Here is a 24,051-nt window from a genome sequence, read left to right as displayed (position 1 = left end):
TCGCATTTGAGGAGTGATCAGTGTGCTGGTACGTGAAACGTTTAGCGTTTTAGTGCAAACAAACAAATGTTTAAGAACTCCTGTCTAAGCTCTTCCAGCTCCGAATGAAACGAAATTTGACGAAATGTTAGCCCCCGCTCCCTTAACGGATACAAAACATAAAAACCACACACACGTTCCAAAGTGAAAGTTTTGTGTTGCCCCTCTGTGCACTATGATGTGAATTACGTAAAAAAAGACAACCCCTATAGTATCACCGCGAATAAAGTTCATTTAGAGAAGGCTTGGGTATGAATGTTCCCCTCTTCCCTTGGTATGGCATTTGCACGGGCAGTAGAACGTTTGCTCAGTTGTGCGCACGTGGTTTATTGTTGTCGTCGGTCGGGGACAAATATTAACCACCCAATAAACCGTCCGTTTGATTATTCGCCGACCACGAACCCGGTCTCTTAAGCCGTGCTTACCTTTCTGCTTGCCGAAAGATCGACGAACCGGTTTAGTGTTTCAACAGGTTGCAATAAACTACATACACACACAGCGGAAAACAACAAACTGTTTATCGAGTCTAGACTTTCAGGGAGTTAAAATAGAGCAGTCCACTAAGTGTAGGACATATGAGAATTTACCAACGTGTGATGAACAAGAAAGCTTTCCAAAAAAGCTTTAACCGTTTCAAGTGAAAATTTTTACATTTTAATCTTTTTCATGCACGAAAAATAAAGCAGCATGGTCAGGTAGAAGTTGAAGGCAGTAAAAGCAATAATAATACTAATAACCACGACGTCATGCAGTAAAATTTCAAATTGTAATTATAAAATGCCATGTTTCTTTATGTTTAGAAGCCCATTTTAAAGTGCACTATCTGAAGTTAATTGCTGATTTGTTGAAATATCCCAACGAAGCATAGCATTGAACCACTCCAAATTGGCATTGCAGTTAAATCGTAATTTCTCTGTTAAATTACACACTTCCAAGAACTACAAACACGTTCGAACATCATGCTAGTTTTCAATTAATTCTAATTCCAACCGGAAAACGTTTCATTAACTGATCGCAATCATTTGATGTATTGGACAGAGTATTGGGTGCTTTTTAATTGCATTTTGTTCTGGAAACTTAGTGCACCAATAACACTGTGAAATCACCTGCAACTGTTCAAGAAAACTCCTTGTGGACGAGTTCAAGCATTTTTCCATAGCATTAGAAGGTAATCGGATACCTTGCAATTGAGCGGGCTAATAGCATAAAAAATTGATCTGATTATACAATCCATCACTCCAATCAACTAACCGCAAAACGATTGGATAAACGTGAGTCATTCGTGCGGTTAAACAGTAATTGACTGCTTTGCGGTTACAGTTCTATTCAAAAAATGGGAACATAACATAGCTTTAATTGAACAAGCCGAACTTTTTCGTGCTGGACAGTTACAAAATTCTTTAAACGGCACTATGGAGTCCATTTTTATGCTCATTTTATTTAATTTGTTTTAAACACCACCTTATGTTTTTGCAAATTAAAAGTAAATTTTCTATAACATTGCTCAAAAGCACCAATTTAATGTTATGAGCAAAAAAAACATGTAATATGTTCGACTATGATCGTGCATTATGCGTGCAGTGCGTAGTTTGGCAAAATTCTCCGAATTACTACGGTAACCGTCATATGATAGGCCCACCGGCACATCAGGGTATGCATTCACGCCTCTTCCGTCGACGTACCCTAATCAATCCTAAAAACGCCGGCCGATGTGGATCAGATTACTCACCTAAAACAGAAAAAGTAAAAGTTATCCTTAAGACACTTTTTGACATTCCTGCTAGTGCAGTCTACCGTGGAGGGAAAAATTTGGTGTTATTTTCGGGGCCAGGTTTTGGACACCTCGGTAGGCCGATTTTTAGAACGAAGCATTCCTCGGCTGCTCATTCCCCCGATTAGAAATCTTCCTGCGCTCTGTACATTTTGACAGGTAAGGTAGCTGAAGGAATGTTCAAGACCACAAAAAATAACACTTGTGAGGTTTCGCCACTCGTGAGGCGGTGCATTGGACGGTACATATCAGAAGGGCAGCGGCGTTTGCGTGGTGCTGAAAAATGTGCCAGGTATTATAATTGTACCGAGTCATTTACACTAATAGTGGGGACCCGCCGGCCGGTTGCTGCTTAAATTTCTTCCACCGGGCGCTATTAGGGACAATGGTTTGGCAGTGTATCCCGGTGGTACCGCACGGTCGATCAGTTCGCTGGAAGCCGTTCAGCCGACCAGAAGTCCGTTAGCAAACCGAGGACGAACAAATCGCAACAGCGAGCTGCATAACCTCGGCGGATCAAACAGAAAGTGGCGTGCGTCGGCATAACTTAAGTGGACATAATTGGTTTTAATATACGGTTGTGCGTTTGTGCGAAAAAGGATTGCGGCCGAGAACAGTGAGTTCCGTTTGATCTCGAGTCGGTGAGCAGCAGCAGCAGCAGCGGTGCGCTATTTTATTGTGTGTGGTATTTTAGTAATTTTTAGTAGGCTGGCGCCAGTGTTCTGGGCCACACTGTTGGTAGTAATCCAGTTAGTAGCACGTGCCGGTTCAGAGTCCGTTGCCGGAACCGGCCCCGATAGACTTAGTAGAGCTTTGTCACCCCCGCTTTGTCCGGTTGAGAGAGCCGGCTTCCTTGGTGAAGATTCTATCATAGCGCTAGCGAATAGTAAAAGGGTTCTAGAGGGTGTTGAGAGAAAACCGGTTCTCACGGTAGTATTAGTATCTACTTAACCCTACCCAGTTGTGTCGTAGTTGTATCCGTAGAAGGATAAGATGCTACCCAAGCAAAACCTTTCCTGAGAAGCTTCAGTAGTCGATTTGGAGTGTCTAGTGTTTGGTGGCACCAGCATAGCGAATTCCGCACTCCCTCCAAAACCCCAACTACTCCAGAGGAGATCCAGTTCTGCATTTACCAATACACCCTTTCCAACATGGCAACCAGTAATCCGGCATTTGAAAACGATGAGCCCGCGGCAGTGGTGACGGTACGATCGCCCAGCTACGAACCCTGCCAGACACGCTCCAGCGAACAGCCATCACCGCTGTCGTCGATTCAACCCACTACCAGCGAGGTACAATTGTCCACCGCCAAGGTGAACCACTTCCAGCAACTACCGGACGCAGGTGGCAACACGAGAGCCAGCGCACTGCTCGAGATGAACTTCATGAAGAACATCCCCAAGGTTCAGCGCGACAAATGGGGCAAAGATATCGAGTTTCTGCTGTCCTGCATTGCGCTCTCGGTCGGGCTGGGCAATGTGTGGCGCTTTCCGTTCACGGCGCTGGAAAATGGTGGCGGTGCATTTGTCATACCGTACCTGATCGTGTTGTTGCTGGTCGGTCGCCCGATATACTATCTCGAGATGCTGATCAGTCAGTTCTCGAGCCGGGGCTGCATCAACGTGTACGATGCGTCGCCGGCAATGCGTGGCATCGGGGTCGGCCAAACCTACTCCACGTTCATTGTGATGACGTACTATGCGTCGCTGATGGCCGTTACGATGCGATATCTGATCGCATCGTTCGCCGATCCGCTACCGTGGAGCGAGTGTAGCGAAGCCTGGAACGCCACCTGCATCGATTCACGGTTGATCACGAACATGGCCGAAAATTCGTCGACAACGGCCGTCACCTCGGCCGAGCTGTACTTTGTGTGAGTATCAAATTTCGTGCTGGGACATTACGGAAGGATAAGTAGATCAAAGGGGCTCAATGTTCGTCGGAAATCAGTTGTCAATGTTTTGTAACCTGAGATTACTGAGAGTGGTCAGGATTAAGGCACATTTATCGGTGCGTAAAGGAACTGTTTGTGTCTAGTGAGTACCTGGTACAAAAGCTGTTGTACTTTAGGTTTGTCTGCTCATTATTGGTAACCTTCAGACAATGTTTTCAATGTAACATTTGCTTCAGCCGAGCATTGGTTATAACAAATAATTATGTTATGCACACATAAGTAACCGCAGCTGTTTCGTTTGCTCTACGCTACACTTGCTGCAAACATGTGCCAAACGATTATGGGTTACTAGTCTGTCAAATAACCATTTTGGCTCAGTTTAAAGGTGATGTTTTTGTACGCGGAAGCATGGAAGCTTCCGTAACCACTCCAACATGCTTTCTTTTGCTAGTCTTAGAATCCCTATTTATTGATTGATTATTGATTGCCATGACGTGAGCTTCAAGACATTTAATTATTGGCCTTGACATAATTTGATATTACAGTAGCTCCGTTTGAATACATAAGTGAATTGATCGTTTCGTTTATTGATCGTTTTCGTTGCCTTATATAATTTTTTTAATATCCCAAACATTGTTGTACTTTTCCAATCGACAATTAGTCAAGTACAGCAGTATTTACTGAGGCAATAATAGAAACCCCAGATATTGTTACCAAAAACTATTAGCTATTACTAAAACTATTATTACTTTTATCGAAAATAATTTATATATTTGAGGGTCGATCTGTGGCTGTGTAATAACAGAGTTGGTACTAACACGACAAAATCGGTATCAATTCTCAGCCGCATCGTTGGATGATTAAGGGTAAATTATGTCAAAGAAAGTTGAAAATGGCTGGTCAAGACTTTCTTTTATTCTTTTTTTTTCAGGAGGAAATTCATTTTAGTTGTTCAACATTAACACTTTCCATACCAAGGCATCCAAAAATGGACGCCCAGAAATGTTTCCCAGTATCCGCGTCACCGCGACCAAAATGTGGGTGACGCTTTCGACCCCTTACAAAAAAAAAACCGTTTGCATATTTGATGCACCATCAAATCGATCAAAAAAGAACAACATCTATTGAATGCAAATCAAAAATGAACAAAAATGCATAAATTTAGCTATTTCACAGATATGTTTTGTACCACCAAAAACGTTAACAATCTTTACGTTCTGCGATGAATTTGGACAGTTAAAATAATTTTTCTCTCTCGTTTGTAATGTAATCTTTTCCTCTGACACCTATTGCGGTTGTTTGTTCCAGAGACTAGGTAGAGCCAGAGACCAATCTTTAACAACCATTTCAATTAAAGATTAATATGAATTACAATTCAGCGTAAAAGAATGAAGGACCTGTGTGGAAATGTTATAATGCTTTGCAAACCATTTCGAAATGTTGATGCAGTTGAAATTAAAATTCACTTAGATTTAAAGCGCTCTAGTACGAGCAGGTCATTTGCACATGACAAAAGACAAAAACAATTCAGAACAAAAGAAAAACAATTGTTGGCGAAGGGAAAAAACGTGTCTGGGTTTCAGTAAAAAACACCATGGAAGTTATTTAAATAAATTCTGCTTATGCATCGTTAATCGTTCATTCATTTGCAGACCAAAGAACGTATCATGTGTAAATTAACCATTTCCTCCGTCTCTACAGGAGAGATGTGCTGAAGGAAGCAAGCACTATACATGATGGAATAGGATCTCCCGATTGGCGTTTGGTGTTGTGCTTACTAGTTCCATGGACCTGCATCTGTTTAACGCTAATTAAAGGTAAGTGAATTCCTTGCGCTCTTTTAAAATACAACATCACAAAGTCGCATTTCTGCTGCCAACATCAAACGCATGCCACTCCTTTTTCCAGGAATTAAAAGCTCCGGTAAAGTGGCTTACTTCCTGGCCATCTTCCCGTACGTGGTAATGTTGGTATTGTTGGTGCGAGCCTGCACGCTCGAGGGTGCCGGCGATGGCATGCTGTACTTTATCAAACCCCAGTGGGACCGTATCTTCGAGGCGAAGGTTTGGTATGCGGCCGTTACGCAAGTGTTCTTCTCACTCACGATCTGCTTCGGCAACGTGATGATGTACTCGTCCTACAATCGTTTCCAAAACAATGTCTACAGGTTCGTGCAACCAAATCCTTCGTCCTTCGTTGCGAAAATAGTAGTGTTATTTGCTTATACTTTCATTCTCATTTTTGTCTTGTCTATTACGCAGAGATGTGACGATTGTGTCGATCATGGATACCTTCACATCGATGCTGGCTGGTTTGATAGTGTTCGGTGTGATTGGACACCTGGCGCACGTATTGGAGGCTCCGGACATTAAGCAGGTTGTACGGGGTGGTGCAGGGCTTGCCTTCATCACATACCCGGACGCGATCGCCAAATTCACCTTTTGGCCTCAGTTCTTCGCGATCGCTTTCTTCCTGATGCTGTTCGTGCTCGGTATCGGTAGCAACGTTGGTATGGCGACCACAACCATGACGGTAATTCGCGATCGGTTTCCCCATCTGCAACCTGCCCTGGTGGCTGTTGGGATCGCGGTGGTTGGGTTCGGGATCGGAATCATCTACACCACACCCGGCGGGCAGTACGTGTTGGATTTTCTGGACTTTTATGGCGCCTCGTTCGTCGCACTCGTGCTGGCGGTGTTTGAGATGGTAACGTTTGCCTGGATTTACGGCGTGGGACGCATCTGCCGTGATATTGAGTTTATGCTCGGCATCAAGACGGGGCTTTACTGGCGCATCTGTTGGGGCATTATCACACCGACGCTGTTGGCCGCTATCCTGCTCTACCACATCGCAACGTACGAAACATTCACTTTCAACGGATATGTGTATCCCGATGGGATGTATGGTTAGTATAGCAACGTTATGTGATAGCATTCAAAGGAACTAATCCAATTCAACCATCATCTTCTACCGACAGCCTTCGGTTGGTGCATCTTTGCAGCCGGTGTATTGCAACTCCCGGCATGGGCCGTTTATACGTTTATGAAACGCAAGGAACCAGACTGGAAGGATCGTTTAATTCACTGCTTCAAACCAACGCACGATTGGGGCCCCGAAGACCCCGAACTGAATGCCAAATACCATGAATCGGTGTACAAATACGAACAATCACTGCCACGGGATCGATCGATACTGCGAAGAATGTACGATAACGTGTTCAGCTGAAGCATTTATTACTAACCTTCGTTCGCTTCTAGCGTGAACCGCATTTAAGCCAAAAGTTGGTTTGTACCCTAACGAAGAAATTACACTAAAACAAATGGTTTTAAGCATCCCACTATATACACCGATGAGTATATCTTTTGTAATAAAGAGATTTTAAAGGAAGCGTTTTGTTCCTTTTTGTTTGCTAACTTTCTATCCGAGTTGTACAATGATAGAAATCTATTAATTGTGTACAAGAAAAAAAGCTTTCAAGAAATTTTAACTCTGTATTGGAAAAATGATGACTTAGGAGTCTTCTGCCGATAATTAAACCGTGAATATAGTTAATTTTTCCCGCTTGTATCCATACTGAAGCGCTTTGCTAAGGGAACTCAAAGAGTATCAATTAAATACACATACGAAACAGTTCATTGCGGTTGGAAACACACCTCTTATGAAACTTAAAACGAATTAAAATTCATAACATCATCAAACTACAGCCACCCTCACCGTCAGCAAATGAACTTTATCTATTTTCACTTTACACAAGAAGAACATGGGATTCCCCACAAACTAGAGCCAGTAGCTGGAAGCAACCAGATGTGACCAGTCATCTGAAAGCAGCTTAAGGTTTGAGATACGGAAAGATTATTGGTCATTTGCGTGCTTGACATGGTATGGTAATGCTAGTAATATTTCATGTAATTGTTGTTAGTTATTGAAATAAATACATGAACAAATGCTTTTCTTAGCACATAAAAAAGGTTCCTTTTGTTGTTACATAAATTATTACGAAATATCATACATATTTAAAAATGTTTAAAATGATTTCCGATTTCTGAATCGTTTCTCTTTTTTTCTTTTATTTGTTAATTTACATTAAGCCGCTTGATTTATTGATTCCCTACCAGAAATGCAAACGAATATTTTATTCTACGTGCAAAAGAGCATCATTCATGTTTTAGTTATTCCAAATAATAACTTTTAAACATCAGATAAATAATATTTTAGGTTTGCAAATAACTTTATAATGAAGTTAGTTTTAAACCTTCGACCAGTTTGCTGCAGACATTTTCTTTCAAATTTAAACGACAGACTCATTACTAAACAGTAACTGTGGTCAAGATGGTTACTTTAGTTGCCATTGAAAACTACTCCTCTAAATCAGTGACTCACAACATGCAGATAAATAAAATGTCATACCTTGGCTAATGTTACTAATTCAACGATAAGGGTAAAACAAACACACTCTTTCGCTACATCAATCTAAATTATTTAAATTGTTTAAATAATAACAATACCTGCCTCTCATATATTCTTTTAAACGAAACGTGCCATAACGATAATGCCATAATGTCATTGATAAGAAATGCCATCGCGTACAACTGCACAAATATGCATTCTCTTCCAACGCGACCTAGGAAGCACGTTTTCTTCGTTTAGAACAGACTGAAAGTCCTCCGTAACGTCAGGATTAGTCAACCCCTCGTAGGCCGGTCAATCCCCACAGCATGATGTCACAGTTGAGTCACATTGCATCGGGAGAAGCGCAGCGGGAAAAAGGAACCATTCCTGGGTTCAAATAATACGAACTCAGCTGCGCCGTCGCTACGTTTCTATACTTCCCCAAGAACCGTTTTGGCCTTCTGCCTATACGATTGGCGTTTCGATGGGGTTGCCGATCCAAAGCGCAATGGAATTTCCACTATCTGATTTGCGACAGTGTGCCGTGCAGAAGTATGTGTGTGTGGAAAATTGCATTTGAATTGCATGTGGGTGTCGCTTTGCAAGGTGTGAAATTGATGCCAACAGCATCAGCATCAGTAACCCACCCTGCAGAATACACCCATCGCAACGCGTTCAATGATCGTCACCTTCTGTTTTGGTGCTCGCGAGCATCAACACACATGTCAAGGCCTGCCTAACAAACATCAAACAAGTTTCCATTTCAAACCTACCTGTGTTTGTGAGCAAACCTCACCGAAAACCTGATCACCGCTCGAAAGTGTACTGGGGGGATTTCCCAACGCGAGCTATGGCTCCAGGGTGGCTCTGTATCCGGCGCGGAAGCTGCACTGCAGCCGAGACGACTACCCCTCCAAACAACTGCGGGTGTTATAATATTAGTGGCACCGTTCGGGTGTTGGTGTGTTCATATACTGCTATAACTTGATCGCAAACACGCGAGCCCGTCACTCGACTGGAACTGGTGAACGAACGATCGTGCCAAAATACGTTCACTCGCCTGCCGACGCTACACCTGAGCGGATCGGACATTCGTGCGCCGCAGTGAGACTTGTGAAGGTTTAGTGCCGTAGAGGGTTCGGAAACAAATCGTCAAATAGTGAAACAAATCCGGTACAATCATTGGTGGAAAAGTGTAACCGCCACGGTAGACCACGGTTCGGGAATTCTCGCACGATGGAAAACAGAAGCTACGTCGGCGATGAAACCTGGAATGCTGCCACACTGCCCGTTGGTGGGCTTGCCGGTTCCTACCATCAGCAACATCCACAACAGCATCACGCACAGGTACGCGCAGTGGCCGGGCCCGGGCCCGGGGAGCATTTGGAAAGTGATCGCAAGTGTTTGAAGTTCGGTTATGCTAAAAAGTCTGCACGTGCGCGCGGTAAAAACCCGTCCGTGACTCATGCCGCCATTACGTAAGCATCTGCGCTTTCAGCATAATGGCGGGAAGATTGGACGTATAGGGCAAGGCATCGTTTCCCTTCGCATGGTACACAAAAATTGTCTGGCTTTCAAGCATTGATTGGCGCGCCGGCGCAGTATCTTCCTGTGACCGTTCGCCGGAAAGATGGTGCTGATGAACATATTTGACGCAGCTGCGAACACCCAGCAAAGCACGTGCCGGGGACTGTGGGTGTGTGTGACCGCATCGTAGCCAGCAGCAATTGTGTTTGCAATTGAAGAATGGCGCATGGCGCCGGTGTTTTCATTCGAAAGTGGACGAAATGGGTTTATTGATGACCAATGAACGCAACGTCCATCGTTCCATTGGAATCCTTCAGGGTGGGATATAAGTTTGATGTTGGATAAGGGTTGTGTTAAGAACGTGTCCGATGATTAGAGAAAAATAATTATGTTTGAAATGATGATTTGATGATGGGACGGCCAGTGGTGTATTGGTATCCGGTACGAGCCGGTACACAGAACTGACTATCTAGACATGGGTAAATAAAGTCCAAGAAAGTTAGAAATGAGAGGTCTAGACCTCTTGAGGTTGTTGTCCCGATAAAGAAGCTAAAATGTTTGAAAAATGGTTGACTCTGATATGCGCAGTTGAAGAGGCGGATTGAAGAGGCAACTCAGGGGCCCCAAACGGTGGAACAAAATGGGAACTCCCTGAAAATGTATGTTCAGGTGGATTTATCTACCGCGGGGCTACAAGCGTAAATCAATTCCAATTACTGTTATTAACATTTTAAATCTACCGTACACCTAGTTCTGAGTTCGTTAATGATATAACTATGCTTACTACACTTTAAAAACTGTTATGATTACCCATACTTAAGTGTTCAGAAGTTCTTCTACAAAGAATATTAAGGGTAGATTACTTAATCTGATTTCGCTCAACATGATTCATAAATGTTTATTAATAATTTGTTTGTTGTTTATTATTGGTTTGTTTGTTGTTTTTTAATAACTCAATTTGCTTATTTACATTTATTTGTAATTGTGGCGGAAAACGATCATTTTCCAGCGGCATTTGAGATGGACATCGTCATACACGTTCTAAGTAATGTTTCTATGTTTTTTCCTGTTGGATCTCCAAACATTCCGGCCGTGGGCCTCATTGGTGGAAATTACCGTAGTTGGGGGCCAATAACTCAGTATCATTAGGGCCGTTTACACCGAAATTACTCTCAAAATATGAGTTATGTTTAATTTATGCCTTTTAATTTAATAAACTAAAACCCAATATTTGATAGAATAAGCTTTAAAAAATATTACTTCTAAATATTATAGTTCTAAATGTTAGCACCAGTGTCACGGGCCGCATACGCTCCGCCGCTAGTTTGGAGACTCCTGTTCTAAAAGTTCTGAAAAGTTGCGTTGAAAAATGTTTCTTGATATATTATACATATTTACCACCAGATGTGCGCCGGATACAGAATGAACCATTTCTTTCAACTTATAACAACATATAACAACATATAACTTATAACAACATAAAACCCCGAAAACTTCGTTGCATCTTGCATACGTGCTGAAGCACCAACCATCCCCATTTTGTCTCGATCATTAACGAATTTCTTTAAACAACATATAAATGTGCTGTTTTTATAGACTTTGTTCACTGTTGATATGCGCAAGAACAATAAAATCTTCAAACATAAATGAACTATTACATTATAATGAGCAGATCTTGGAGCTCTAGCTCGAGGACCCTCACGGCCGTTCAGTTCGCTCATAGGATGATTATTTTTTATTGTTTATTTCCTTCACTATGACGGCAACGACTAAAATTACCTCCGGTATTTTTTAATGCGTTCACCCATGATACAGTGTTTTAAAGTACAGATTTCGATTTAGTACAAGTTTCAGCCTTCGAATTATTGATTGTTATAGGAAATCGATCAAATTAAAGTAGCATAGCAGAAATCGATGAAGTCCAGAACCAACTTTTTGGTTTTGACATCTGCAAAAAAAAACAGAAAGAAGGGACAGGGTTACGCTAAGACATGAATATTTTATGTCATTTACATGTCTTTAACATTTTGGAACAGTTTTTCTGGGAGTTTGTTGAGAAACCTTGCTTGGGTATCATGTGGGAATAAATAAACTATAAATGAGTGTAGAAATTTTAACAAAAATACGATCCACGTTTCACACTTGGTTGTTTGTTTCCATCCCATGCAGCATCACATGACGGTCGATCTAAAAACACCGGCAGCAGACGATACACCACCGCTTCGTGAGAAATGGGGACGCAACATCGAGTTCCTGCTGTCCTGTGTGGCTCTGTCCGTGGGCTTTGGTAACGTTTGGCGTTTCCCGTACACAGCGTTCAAAAACGGTGGCGGTGCATTCGTCATACCGTATCTGATAGTGCTGTTCATTATTGGCCGTCCCATCTACTACCTGGAAATGGTGCTTGGCCAATTCTCTAATCGGGGCTGCGTCAAAGTGTACGATCTGGCCCCAGCCATGCGTGGTATCGGTGTCGGACAGACGGTTGCCATATTCACCGTAATTACATATTACGCTTCCGTGCTGGCCGTAACCCTCCGGTATCTGGTGGCCTCCTTCAGCCCCGAGCTGCCCTGGAGCAAGTGTGAGCCCGACTGGGTCAATTGTGTCGATTCTAGCCGGCTCGGCAGCATAACGCTGGGCGCAAACGTGACCCAACCGCGAACTTCGGCTGATTTGTACTTCCGGTAAGTGGCATCCACGGAAAAGCTAACGCAAGTTTCGCATCCTCACACCCGAACGCTCTCAAACTTCACAGCAAAACGGTGATGCATTCGGCTGACTCATTAGACGATGGTTTGGGCTTTCCCGACTGGCGGCTAACACTATGTTTGATCGTTTCCTGGATTTGCATAGTGGGCATTTTGATCAAAGGTACGTGGGAATTACCCTTGTCTTGCATGTTGGGAAGAACACATTCCGTGGAAATTATCAATCAACTATGTGGAAAGCATTGTTTTCCGTTATGACCGTATAGCAAAAGGTAGAATGGTAGAATGGCCTCATACAAGCACAAGCTATAGCTATAGTATCATAAAATATGTTAATTACTGATAGAATCCGCTAAAGCAGTGGTCTCCAAACTTTTCAACCCGCGGGTCACATTGGTTAAAACTATGATAGCGTGTGGGCCACTTAAACATTACTGGATTTTCATTAGATAGGATATGGCAAATCCAACTTACTGAATCGCACAAACAAATAAGATAGACATAAAAACAACAAAATTTACTAAATCGCTTAAACTGAATATGGAATCGCGTGCGCAATTTAGTGAATGCCAAATCGGTCAGCATGCTCGGCTGTACGTATAAGCAGATTTAAGTGTTAAACTATAAAATGAAGTTGGAAATTAATCACAAGTATTTATCATTACTAAACATAGTTTGGAATCGATATTTTGCACATTCGTTGTTTAAAATTCCGTACATTAATTTTGTATATTCTATCTCAAATCTTGAAACCGGCAGGTGCGAAAACAGCCTGGCCGGATTTGACATTCACTAAATTCCCGCGACTGGCAAATCCAGCTTTTGTGATTCAGTAAAATGTGTTGTGTTTCACTATCAATATCCCCGTTTATCTTATAAACTTACGCGATTAATGAAGTTGGGCTCGTCATATTCTATCTATTCTATCTATACAGGGTTTTACCCTGTATCTTCCGGGTAATTTGATGCGATATTGCGCTTGTGATAATTTTTTTCATAATTTATAGTATTTTTTTTTTTTTCGTTAGAACGGCCAGGCCGTATCGACTTATTTTACCACGTAGTCGGATAGTCAGTCCTTGCTACGGGGGATTGGCCCGGATGGGATTTTGGTCCGGAACGTTCGTGTGAAGACCGGCGCCGCTACCATCATGCCACCGGGCCGCCCCATAATTTATAGTATTAAATGTTACAAACTATTACAGTAATTAATATTTGAATAGTAAAGAAATATTACACCTTTCCTAAATTAGACATTTTCATTAAAATTATTATATTAGCAATAGAGTCGCGGACCGCACTGAACACTCTTGAGAGCCACATGCGGCCCGCGGGCCGTAGTTTGAAGAATCCTAAGCTAAAAATAGGCCCATGTGGGGTATAACAATTATTCATTTTCACAAGTTACATTTCACGAACTCCTCTCTTTTTCTTAATTAAAAGAAGATATAACTAAGAAGCTCGTTGGGAAAAAAGTAATTGAATAAAATGCAATTAAGAAAATTGCATTAAAAACGAGATTGCATGACTCACTGTTGATATGTATTAAGGACAGTTATATACAAATAGAATTTAGAAGGATTATGATTAAAGGAAAACAGATCTAACCTTTTATGTTTATATTTTTTTAAAAATATTCGGAACTGTACTTGGTGGGTGCTCTTTTTCGTCTTTTATAGGTGGTTTTGTTGGTATTATAAGTTAAGTGATATCATTTTTGACTACTAGTTCTCCAATTACCACGATTTATGCAGGCCACGTAGCCAGATATTCTTGGATAATCACTAAGACAAACTATCCAAACAATCTAGTAGAAGTTTGAAGAATTTAAAATATGATCTATTGAAATTCAACTATGTGTTTAAGATGCAACAAGACCAAACAACTGATCAAGAACATAGGGGCATAATATTGTTAGTTCAAAAAATATTTTGTCAGGAAAGTTTAATTCATATGATCTCTTCCCCATTCAGGCATCAAAAGCTCCGGCAAAGTGTCCTACTTCTTGGCCATATTTCCCTACATCATCATTGCCGTCCTGCTGGTACGCTCGCTAACACTCGAGGGTGCGTGGACTGGGATCAAATACTTCTTCGAACCCCAGTGGGACAAACTGTTAACGATCGAAGTGTGGTATGAAGCCGTCACCCAGTGCTTCTTCTCACTGACCATCTGTTTCGGCGGACTGATCGTGTACTCGTCGTTTAACGACTTTTCGAACAACATCTACCGGTGAGTAACTTTTGATGGGTAGATCCATTGAAAAGATTAATCAAGAATGTCTTTTCCCGTTTCCTTCGCAGGCATGCGCTGATTATTACCTCCCTGGACACAGTCACCTCGCTCGTGGCCGGATGCGTTGTGTTCGGTGTGATTGGTCATCTGGCTCACGTTACCGGCCAGCCGGATATTTCGAAGGTGGTGCAGAGTGGACCGGCCCTAACGTTCATCACGTACCCGGACACGATAGCAAAGTTTGACTTTCTGCCTCAGTTTTTCTCGGTGCTGTTTTTCTTCATGCTGTTTCTGCTCGGTATCGGGACACTGATCGGTATCGTCACATCCGTCATCACCGCCATCCACGACCAGCGGCCGGATATTGCACGGTGGAAGATTGTCATTTCGGTAGGACTGGCCGGTTTCTGTATCGGTTTAATCTACATTACGCCGGTAAGTGGTGGGAACGGGGTAGTCGGGAATGGATGTTGATTAGTTTGTCAACTAATGCCGTCTACTGCACCGGCACAACCGTAGGGTGGATTGATTATCCTGGAGCTGTTGGATTACTACGGCGCTACGTTGGTGACGATAACACTGGCCGTGTTTGAACTGCTTACCTTCGCCTGGATCTATGGCGTGAATCGAGTGTGCAAGGATATCGAATTTATGCTCGGCATCAAGACCGGATTGTTTTGGCGTATTTGCTGGGGCATCGTAACACCCATCACCGTACTCTTCATTCTACTCGTCAGCTTGGTACAGTACAAACCACAGAATGTGCCACTCGGTTACAATGGTATGTAGTGATTTTTTATTGTGACAGCAATAAGCAAACCACTTTCCTTTGCACCACGGAATCTAATATCCTTCTTTCGCTCTTGCTTGTTCTGTTTAGCACTCGGGTGGTGTCTGTATGCCTTTGCTGTGTTGCAACTACCCTGCTGGGCTGTATATGCCATGCTGCAAAAGCAGGGTCTAGCATGGTGGGAACGCTGCAAAGCCGTCCTCCGACCAATGGCCGACTGGGGCCCGGAAGATCCCACCAAGCGGTCCGACTACGGTACCTTCATCGACGAGTACAAACGACAGTCGTCGCAACGTGCCGGAACTTTGGTGGAAAAAGTTCGAAGAAAGTTGCTTAAATGAAACGTATCGGTTAGATCTGTGATTAATATTGTTTAAAGTGTGTGAATGCCACTAATTTGTAATAAATTTATTTTTCTAATACTTCAAATGTTTTTTTCTATTGATGATATTCGTTTGAAAACAATTAGTTCGTTCGCATGGTCGTGTTTCCACTACACGACCGTTAGCACCAGCTGTAGCATCGTGTGACATTGAATGTTCGCATCGAGTTGTTGCGCGACTTCAGGGGTGTTTTTTTTTTACTTTCAACCTACTCGTCACACCCGTTGCCATTTCTGTTCGCCGGTAGTGCTTCCTCTCAGAAATGGCCGTGACCGTCATTCAGTGCTTCGTTTGTAACGAAACGAGCGCATGCGTACGGTCGGTTGCATCAGCTGTATTTCATTGAATATTTCTTCCCAACGTTGTTACGAGTTACGACAACCACAGGGTGGTTTGTTACTGCAGAGTGCATTTATTAGAACATTTTTTACACCAAGTCACTAAGTGTAAGTATATTTTAAATCATCTTTTTAATTCAATTTATTATTGTCAGTTATCCAAAAAACAAATTTTGTTAATTTTTTTAAGTTTAAAGTTTAAACACACTTGAACACCCTGCAGCGCAGAGTGATGCAAAAATAGAGCGAATGTGGGCATCCAATTGCTTGCATTGCGCTGCGGTTTGTTGTGTTTACAAACAGCTGACCGACGCTTTAGACTTCCCCACAAGTCATACTGCGATTTTTGCGAATCGATTTGCTGTTCAAACGATTTTAAACATGCGAAACGTGAATACCATTGGCCTCATAATTGGAGTGAACAGTAGTGTGCGAATATTGCTCGGAAGGGTTAAAAAAGTTGCTTTTAATACAACGCCCAGATTTTTTAAACACGATCAATATTCAATTTATAAATGGTGAAAAAAAACATATTGAATTTATTATAAAGCTTATGTAAGTTTGTATGTAATGTTTCATTACCATGAAAATTGATGTTTTTTAATGGGTTTTTTTTTTATGTTCAACATTCTTAACGCTTAATGGTAACGAAACTGTTTGCATCTATTTTATTTTAAAAATATCCTTTAAATATAACACACTAACAGTGCATGATCTGGAGCTTCATGTGCCTTACGTGAAGTGTACAAATCTTGTGATCAATAGAAATGTAAGATAAATAAATGGCAAATTGTGTCAAACAACGAAAAATCTTCCAAAGTAAGATATTAATTTTCACCGTAGTCTGTTAGAATTGTAGTTAGAGTTAGAGTATGTAGTTAGAGAACCAGAATACCTTTTCTGCAAGTCGCAAACTTATCCATCAAAACAAAAATATATAAACAAACTTATCAGAATATAAAACACTTCAAACCAGTACGAAACATCGATTGAAAAATTGGAACAAACCATGGAATAATTCTGGAATTTCTTTAATAAGTATTTGATAAGTACTACTATTACTATTTCATAGTATGAATTGATTGGTTGGCGTCCCTACAGCGGTATAAAGCGTATTGAATCCGTTAACTGGTTCGCAATTACCATAGTTAGATGGCTAAAAGCTAAAGAAACACAACGTAGACTTCCCTTGTTAATTGAGTTAAATTAATGCAAACAGTCCTAGAAAAAACTCGGGCTCTTCAAACTAGTTTTCTGAGATAAAATACAATAAATGTTATACAGATAACGAACCTACAGTAGCCATGATCCGCAGTTTTAATACACTTTTCATCGGAAAAATATGAACACACCATCAAAAGATCTTAGCAAAACTATGCGTTACATTAGAATGTCCTTAGTAAGTTTTTACACTGATTTTTGGGCCAAAAAATCAGTGAATTATTTGATCATAAACGAAACATTCCAAAGGAATGAGGCTTAAAAATATGCAAACGAGACCTACATATTAATGTGAAAAATATAATGAAATTGAAAATCTCAAACAAAAGGTTGTCATTGGCAAGTCCAATCGTCAAAACGAAATGGGAAATAGTTATAAAAAGGTAGTAAACAATAACAGTATACGTTAAAAATGTTAATACGTTAAAAAAGTTACGTTAAAAAATATACGTTAAAAAAGTATACGTTAAAAAAATAATGTTAAAAATGACAAATAGTACGATTTCTGAAGTATGTAATAAGTGAGAGAAAATAAAAACAAAGTTTAATACAATTGCTTTCACGACACTTAACAAAAATGAATTTTTAAATTTTTAACTTTTAAGTGTTTCGAATAAGAAAAATAAATAAACTTATTTTCCTTTTTATAATTCTATATCAGTAATAATTATATGTATTATACTCATGAAAATGTTAGCAGTCTCATTCATTCTGAGAGGTACTGTAAGCTTTTTACCACCAAACATCACAGAATCGTTTGATCTTGCGCAGAAAATCAAACCAAAACGAAGCAATGCCAACATCCGAATCGGCGAAGCTTTTTATACCACCCAAACCGAGTGCATCCGGCCGGATCGATCGATCGGTCAGTATCAAGCCAGCGTGAGATGCAGTGCATTTTCACGCAGCAAAGTATTTGTGCTCCGATCCGCAAGAAGGAACCTCTCCACTGTGCATCCACATCCGATACGCAATTGCTTGGGCATGTGCAGTGTGTGTGTTGACGAATGAAGAATTTCCCAGAATTCACCGACCGATCGAGGCATTGCACGTGAAACGGTAGCATCAACCAATCAAACAAATTATTTAACGAGATCCGAACAACGTGCAACGATGGATTCCACCCCAAAGACAATTGCCAAAGGATTAACCGTACGTGATGGGGGTGCTTCTTCCTCCCGGCGGCATTCATTCGATTGCCTCGTGCAAAGGTCACCCTCAACAACTGTGGTCCGTGCTCGTATCATCTGTTTCGTTCGTTTGGATGCCATTTTGGAAGTGTTGCAGTTTTTTCGCCTTTCTTCTACCATAGCGCATAATTCACTGCCAGTGGTGTGGACGGAAGAGAAGCAAAATCCGCCACAGCAAAAATTTGTTTGATGGCACACTGCCAGCGGAAGCATTAACAGTGTCGAGCGTAAACTTCCAAAATAAATTTAACCATCCATCAACGCGTACCGCCATGGATCGGTGTGTGCGTGTATGTGCCTATGTCACACGTGCCAGTTGATGCGTTCGCGGTAGTCATTAAACATTTCAATTGGTTGATCGATTTGATTCACACCGTTCAGTATTACTCGGCGGGAGAGGTGTACGGACGGAAGCATGAAGGCAGATAGAGAAGAAGTGCAACAAAAACAGTAATTTGGCTATTATTAACCCACCCCCAATTGAGTAGCACCCGCAAAGTAGGGCACGGCGAGATCAGTATATCCTGTTGCCTTGTTGACAATGTAGTGTCATGTTGTTGGCAAATTTCAGAAAAATAATGTGTAAAGGTGATAAGGAATGAAAATACCTCACACATTGTATCCATACCAGACACAACAAAGTTGCGCGATAATTGAATAGCGATGGAAAATTTGTAGCTTCAAAAGAAATTTCCAGACATGAATGAAAAGGAGTTTATTATCGACGATACTATTTTTAGTACTCGTTAGACACGTCGGTGATCTAAAAATGAACCAAATCGCTTGGTATGGATATGAACACATTTGAATGGATTTTAAAAATATCAATCAGATAATATTGCACGAATCGCATTACAAATCATATGGAATACTCGATAACAAGAGTTGTAAATCTTGATTGAAACCGTACTCAGTGACCTGCTTGACTTTACGTTTAGATTTTTTTTATTTTGGTTTGCATATTAACGTCAATGTGTGCCTTACATGTTTAAAATAACTCCAAACCATGAGGACAATCTTAAATATTTTGTGAGTTTGGTAATTGAGTGTCATATATATTTTATTTTACAGCTTAAGACAATTTAATATAAATCAAAACAACTAATCTACCATAATTAATTGCAATAACATCTAACAATAGGAAATAACACACAGTTAGTGGGAGTATCCTTACACGCACAGCGAATGAATGCTGGTACTGCTAATCTTCAAAGAACTAAAACCTAAGGAAGTCCATCAAATAAAATACCTGCTTGTTGTCACTTCAGCATACCAACTGCGTTACCTTAGCTATCGCATCCCCTACTGTTCCGGTGCGCGAGAAATGGACCAGCAACATCGAGTTTACGCTCTCCTGCATAGCGTACTCGGTCGGATTCGGCAATATCTGGAAGTTCCCGTACACCGCACTAGACAACGGTGGCGGTGCCTTTCTGATACCGTACCTGGTAGTGCTGTTTGTGATCGGACGTCCGCTGTACTATCTCGAGATGGCAATGGGACAGTTCTGCAGCCGTGGCTGCGTCAAGATCTACGATATGGCTCCGGCAATGCGCGGTGTCGGTGTGGGCCAATCGGTCGCAATGGTAGTGGCAATGTCCTACTACACGCCCGTGTTGGCCATCACCTTACGCTATCTCCTGCTGTCGTTTAGCAGCGAGCTACCGTGGAGCAAGTGTCATCACTCGTGGAGTCGGTGTATTGATTCAGACTTTCGAGGTTATTCCAACTCCTCGGATGCTGCCATCGAGGATCGAAGAAATGTTTCCGCCGAGCTGTACTTCACGTAAGCGGACTGACTTACCGGCTCAAGGTGAGATGGAAATCAATTTTCTAACATTTCTCCCTACAACAGCAACACAATAATGCATCGTGCGCCGTTGGAAGAAGGTCTCGGCTGGCCTGACGGGCAGCTGGTACTCTGTCTGCTCGTCTCATGGACCATTCTGGTGGTGATTCTCATCAAGGGAGTTCGAAGCACGGGCAAAGCAGCATATTTCCTTGCCATCTTTCCGTACGTCATCATTTTTATTCTGCTCGCCCACTCACTTAGCCTCGAAGGTTCGCTCGAGGGTATCAAATTTTTCTTGACGCCCAAATGGGAAAGTCTCTTCACAGCCAAAGTCTGGATGGAAGCCGTGACGCAGTGCTTTTTCTCGCTATCGATCTGCTTCGGTGGTATCATCGCGTACTCTTCATTCAACAATTTCTCCAACAATGTCTACCGGTGAGTAATGGCCACAGCGTTACAAAGACGATATGTATAGCTACTCTCTCTTCAACTTTAGCGACGCAATGATTATATCCTGGCTCGACACGTTTACATCCATTGTTGTGGGTTGCATCGTGTTCGGCGTACTTGGCAATCTGGCCCATGTCACGCACAGAACCAACATCCAGGATATTGTGCGGGAAGGACCGGGCCTTACCTTCATGGCATACCCCGATGCGATCGCGAAATTCGAGTACTGCCCACAGCTCTTTTCCGTACTCTTCTTCCTGATGTTCTTTATCGTGGGGATTGGCAGCAACCTAGGGGCGATCACCAGCGTCATCACCGCCATCCGCGATCGATGTCCAACCGTTGCGAACTGGAAGATTGTGATGGGTGTTAGCGTGTCGATGTTTTGCGTCAGCGTCGTCTACTTGGCACCCGGCGGGTTGGATCTTCTGGACGTACTGGACACGTACGGTGCGAAGTACGTTACGCTCACGCTAGCACTGTTCGAAATTCTTACGTTTGGCTGGATCTACGGTGTCGATAGTGTCTGCCGTGATATCAAGTTTATGCTGCAGATCGAAACAGGACGGTTTTGGCGTATCTGCTGGGGTATTCTTGCACCGATGCTGGTGGGTATCATTCTCGTAGTGAGCTTCGTCGATTACGTCCCACTGAGTGTTCCCGTGGAATACAATGGTAAGTATCTCCCTTTTGCTTACTAATTTCCCAATATAAAATTTCGATATGAAGAAAATTAACAAACATTCACTCCGACTTCTTAACTCTAGTTGCAGGATGGGTTCTGTACACGTTCGCCATCTTACAGCTTCCGTTATGGGCCGGGTACGCGATAGTAACTCAGGACGAGAAAGGATGTCGAACGAAATGGAAGACAGCATTCGAACCAACCAACAGCTGGGGCCCAGAAAACGAAAGCACACGCGAACAGTACAACAGAATGAAAAACAAACGGTGTCAGTTTACTACTGCCCCGAGACCAAATCTTACGCACAGATTGTGTGGCAAAATATTTGATTAACCGTAGTACTGCAGAATACATATTTACCCATCTTCCATCCCTCGTTTTTGCTATTCCTCATGCTGTCCATACCACCCGATGGCATCATCCAGATAAAACTGTGCAGTGTGCTGCTGGCGCGATTTATCACAATTAATGATAAAGCAGCGAAATAAGAACCATTTTTTACATCATCAGCAATAGAAATGCGGCATCGTACCATTACCGTTGACATGGAGTGGTTGCAAGAGAAATATTGACGCGATTTAATCGATTCCCTGCGTCAAAGTGTAAATAATTCTACGAATTGAATGGAAATCTTTACAACCACAATGGAGTGGTATGTTCTTACACACGTCTAGTTGTTTCAAGCGCGGTGCATACACCAGCAGTACAAGGTTACCTTAGATACGCCATAGATGCACTTTCCCTGGCTGATTTCGTGTTGCAGTACGGATGGTTTTCATAGTGGAAACACCTCCACCAACAGCTTGGTCGTATGAACTGTCTCCGCGGAGGGAATCACGCTCAGTACACAAAAGACAGTCACCAAGCGAACGGTGCCGTAGGTGGTGTTACTCTCGCGGCGTGTTGCCAAAACGATCGTGGTGAGTGAACGCGCAACCATAACACAAAAAAAAAATCTTCCCTTTCGCAAACTAGTGGAATGAAAGTGCATTCGCTTGGCGTACAAATCAAACAAAGCCATCGGTAAAAACGTAAAACCGAAAATATACCGAATGGCGTAGTAAAACCACAAGCCTCTCACTCCATCCAGATGGAAATCGATGGTGGAATGGTGAAAATGCACAATGCATTATTGGCTGGAAAAGTGTTTAGTTCACGTAAATTTGTTAGTTATCACAAAAACAGCAGCGACTGTGACATGAATGTTCGGCACAGTGGGAGTGTTTCCAAGTTAATAAAGTGTTGAATTATGCGTTTCATGCAATATTCGCAACATGTTGCATATACCGTGAACCCATGCTATATTCAGCGTGCTAAACAATTGAAAACTTCATTTAACGTAATAATCTACCATAATAGAAGGAAAATAGTTTTACAAAAGAATATGAATTGTATTTGTATTTCCTATGACAAATACTTCACTTGAAACGCCAAAGTAGATAAAAAGTGTGTAGAAGGTTCTATTTGAAACATTTTTAAATTCATTCGAATATTGTGAAAAAAACCAAAAAAAGCCTTTTTATATCACAAAGTTGTAAACAGTGTCATTCTTAAACATTTTCAATCAAACATAGATAACATAATGATTTGAATCAAAAAACATAAATTGATAAAATAAATAAAAAAACACGTAAAAAATGTTGAAAAAACAACTATTTGGAAGCAAAGTAAGCAAATTTTTCGAACATCAACTTTGTTAAAAATTAGTTATACAAGTAAGTTTGAGGTGTCTTCAATAATAATCAGAAAATGTAATGTTATTACGTTTGACAAAAAGCACGGGAAGCTATTCAGCAATCGCAAAAGAAGAATAGAATGATGTCATCCACACATAAATCCCTGGATCTTGAGTTTTATGTAGCAAAAAAAAACTTTGTGTAAATAGAACAGATAGTGATATCTTTTGACAGAGATTTTACTGGTTTATGACACCTTAAGACTAGATGATAAAACGTCTATTTTGTCACTATATGATTGCTTGGGCTTTGTATAACATCAGTAATGCAATTTATCCTCAAGACGTTCGGTGTCCAGTGCGAATCATTTAAGTGTTTCCAACGGGCCCAAAATGTCGCCAAAAATGTGCGAATCAAAGAAATATATTTATGTGTAGACAATTTTACATTTATTGCTTGAGACAAAAATTTTAAATGCACTTAAATTGCTCTAAGCCATTATAATCTAAATAAAATTGCAGAAAAAATATACAAATCAATATAAAAACAAATAAATAAATACTTCCCTGGAATAATTTGCACAGATTGCTTATCATAAAAACAATTCCTTGGCACTAAGAACCGCATCAGAAGAACCACGTTGCCCGACAAATTAGTGAAAAGTGTTCAATAAACAACAGACAAAATTATTAAATATTTGAAAATAAAATACTATTTGAATAACAAAAATCGGGTTGTCAACAAGACCCTTTACAGATTTGGCCAAATATTGTTAATATCTTGTTATAAAAAAGCTAAAACAATACTTTTTATATTTGGGTGACATTGGCCCCTGGAAATATTTCACGACACCCATATTTGGATGACATAATAAGGGAACGTGTTAATAACTAATCTTTATGATCACTTTGTCGTAAATCCTGCATGTTTTGTCTTATCAAATGTAAACCTTACCTCAAC

At 41.3% G+C, this 24,051-nt stretch overlaps 3 protein-coding genes across 3 annotated transcripts; all 3 read left to right on the top strand.

Annotated features, from left to right (window-relative positions):
• The first annotated feature begins 2,961 nt into the window (after positions 1–2,961).
• On the top strand, positions 2,962–6,929 carry LOC128708997 (sodium-dependent nutrient amino acid transporter 1-like). Its single transcript, XM_053803980.1, has 5 exons — positions 2,962–3,683; positions 5,406–5,521; positions 5,613–5,871; positions 5,966–6,609; positions 6,682–6,929. Exons 1-5 carry the CDS (start codon positions 2,962–2,964, stop codon positions 6,927–6,929), a joined length of 1,989 nt encoding a protein of 662 aa, XP_053659955.1.
• Positions 6,930–9,329: 2,400 nt separating this feature from the next.
• LOC128709497 (sodium-dependent nutrient amino acid transporter 1-like) lies at positions 9,330–15,697 on the top strand. The gene is made up of 7 exons (XM_053804502.1): positions 9,330–9,440; positions 11,790–12,307; positions 12,379–12,494; positions 14,305–14,563; positions 14,635–15,001; positions 15,086–15,347; positions 15,447–15,697. Exons 1-7 carry the CDS (start codon positions 9,330–9,332, stop codon positions 15,695–15,697), a joined length of 1,884 nt encoding a protein of 627 aa, XP_053660477.1.
• A 2,714-nt stretch (positions 15,698–18,411) lies between these two features.
• Positions 18,412–21,748, top strand: LOC128718481 (sodium-dependent nutrient amino acid transporter 1-like). The gene is made up of 5 exons (XM_053812103.1): positions 18,412–18,450; positions 19,757–20,274; positions 20,344–20,715; positions 20,777–21,405; positions 21,498–21,748. Exons 1-5 carry the CDS (start codon positions 18,412–18,414, stop codon positions 21,746–21,748), a joined length of 1,809 nt encoding a protein of 602 aa, XP_053668078.1.
• The last annotated feature ends 2,303 nt before the right edge of the window (positions 21,749–24,051 follow it).

The sequence above is a fragment of the Anopheles marshallii genome, chromosome 2 (assembly GCF_943734725.1).
Source record: "Anopheles marshallii chromosome 2, idAnoMarsDA_429_01, whole genome shotgun sequence".
Lineage (NCBI taxonomy): Eukaryota > Metazoa > Arthropoda > Insecta > Diptera > Culicidae > Anopheles > Anopheles marshallii.
This window is presented reverse-complemented; position numbering and strand designations above follow the sequence as displayed.

Bases quoted from the DNA above. Each gene is read 5' to 3' on its own strand.
- LOC128708997 (XM_053803980.1), top strand. From the start codon at position 2,962: ATGGCAACCAGTAATCCGGCATTTGAAAACGATGAGCCCGCGGCAGTG. The intron at 5,522-5,612 runs GTAAGTGAATTC...TCCTTTTTCCAG, and splicing joins CTGTTTAACGCTAATTAAAG to GAATTAAAAGCTCCGGTAAA. The intron at 6,610-6,681 runs GTTAGTATAGCA...TTCTACCGACAG, and splicing joins GTATCCCGATGGGATGTATG to CCTTCGGTTGGTGCATCTTT.
- LOC128709497 (XM_053804502.1), top strand. From the start codon at position 9,330: ATGGAAAACAGAAGCTACGTCGGCGATGAAACCTGGAATGCTGCCACA. The intron at 9,441-11,789 runs GTACGCGCAGTG...CATCCCATGCAG, and splicing joins CACAACAGCATCACGCACAG to CATCACATGACGGTCGATCT. The intron at 12,308-12,378 runs GTAAGTGGCATC...CAAACTTCACAG, and splicing joins TCGGCTGATTTGTACTTCCG to CAAAACGGTGATGCATTCGG.
- LOC128718481 (XM_053812103.1), top strand. From the start codon at position 18,412: ATGGATTCCACCCCAAAGACAATTGCCAAAGGATTAACC. The intron at 18,451-19,756 runs GTACGTGATGGG...TTGTCACTTCAG, and splicing joins CAATTGCCAAAGGATTAACC to CATACCAACTGCGTTACCTT. The intron at 21,406-21,497 runs GTAAGTATCTCC...TCTTAACTCTAG, and splicing joins TGTTCCCGTGGAATACAATG to TTGCAGGATGGGTTCTGTAC.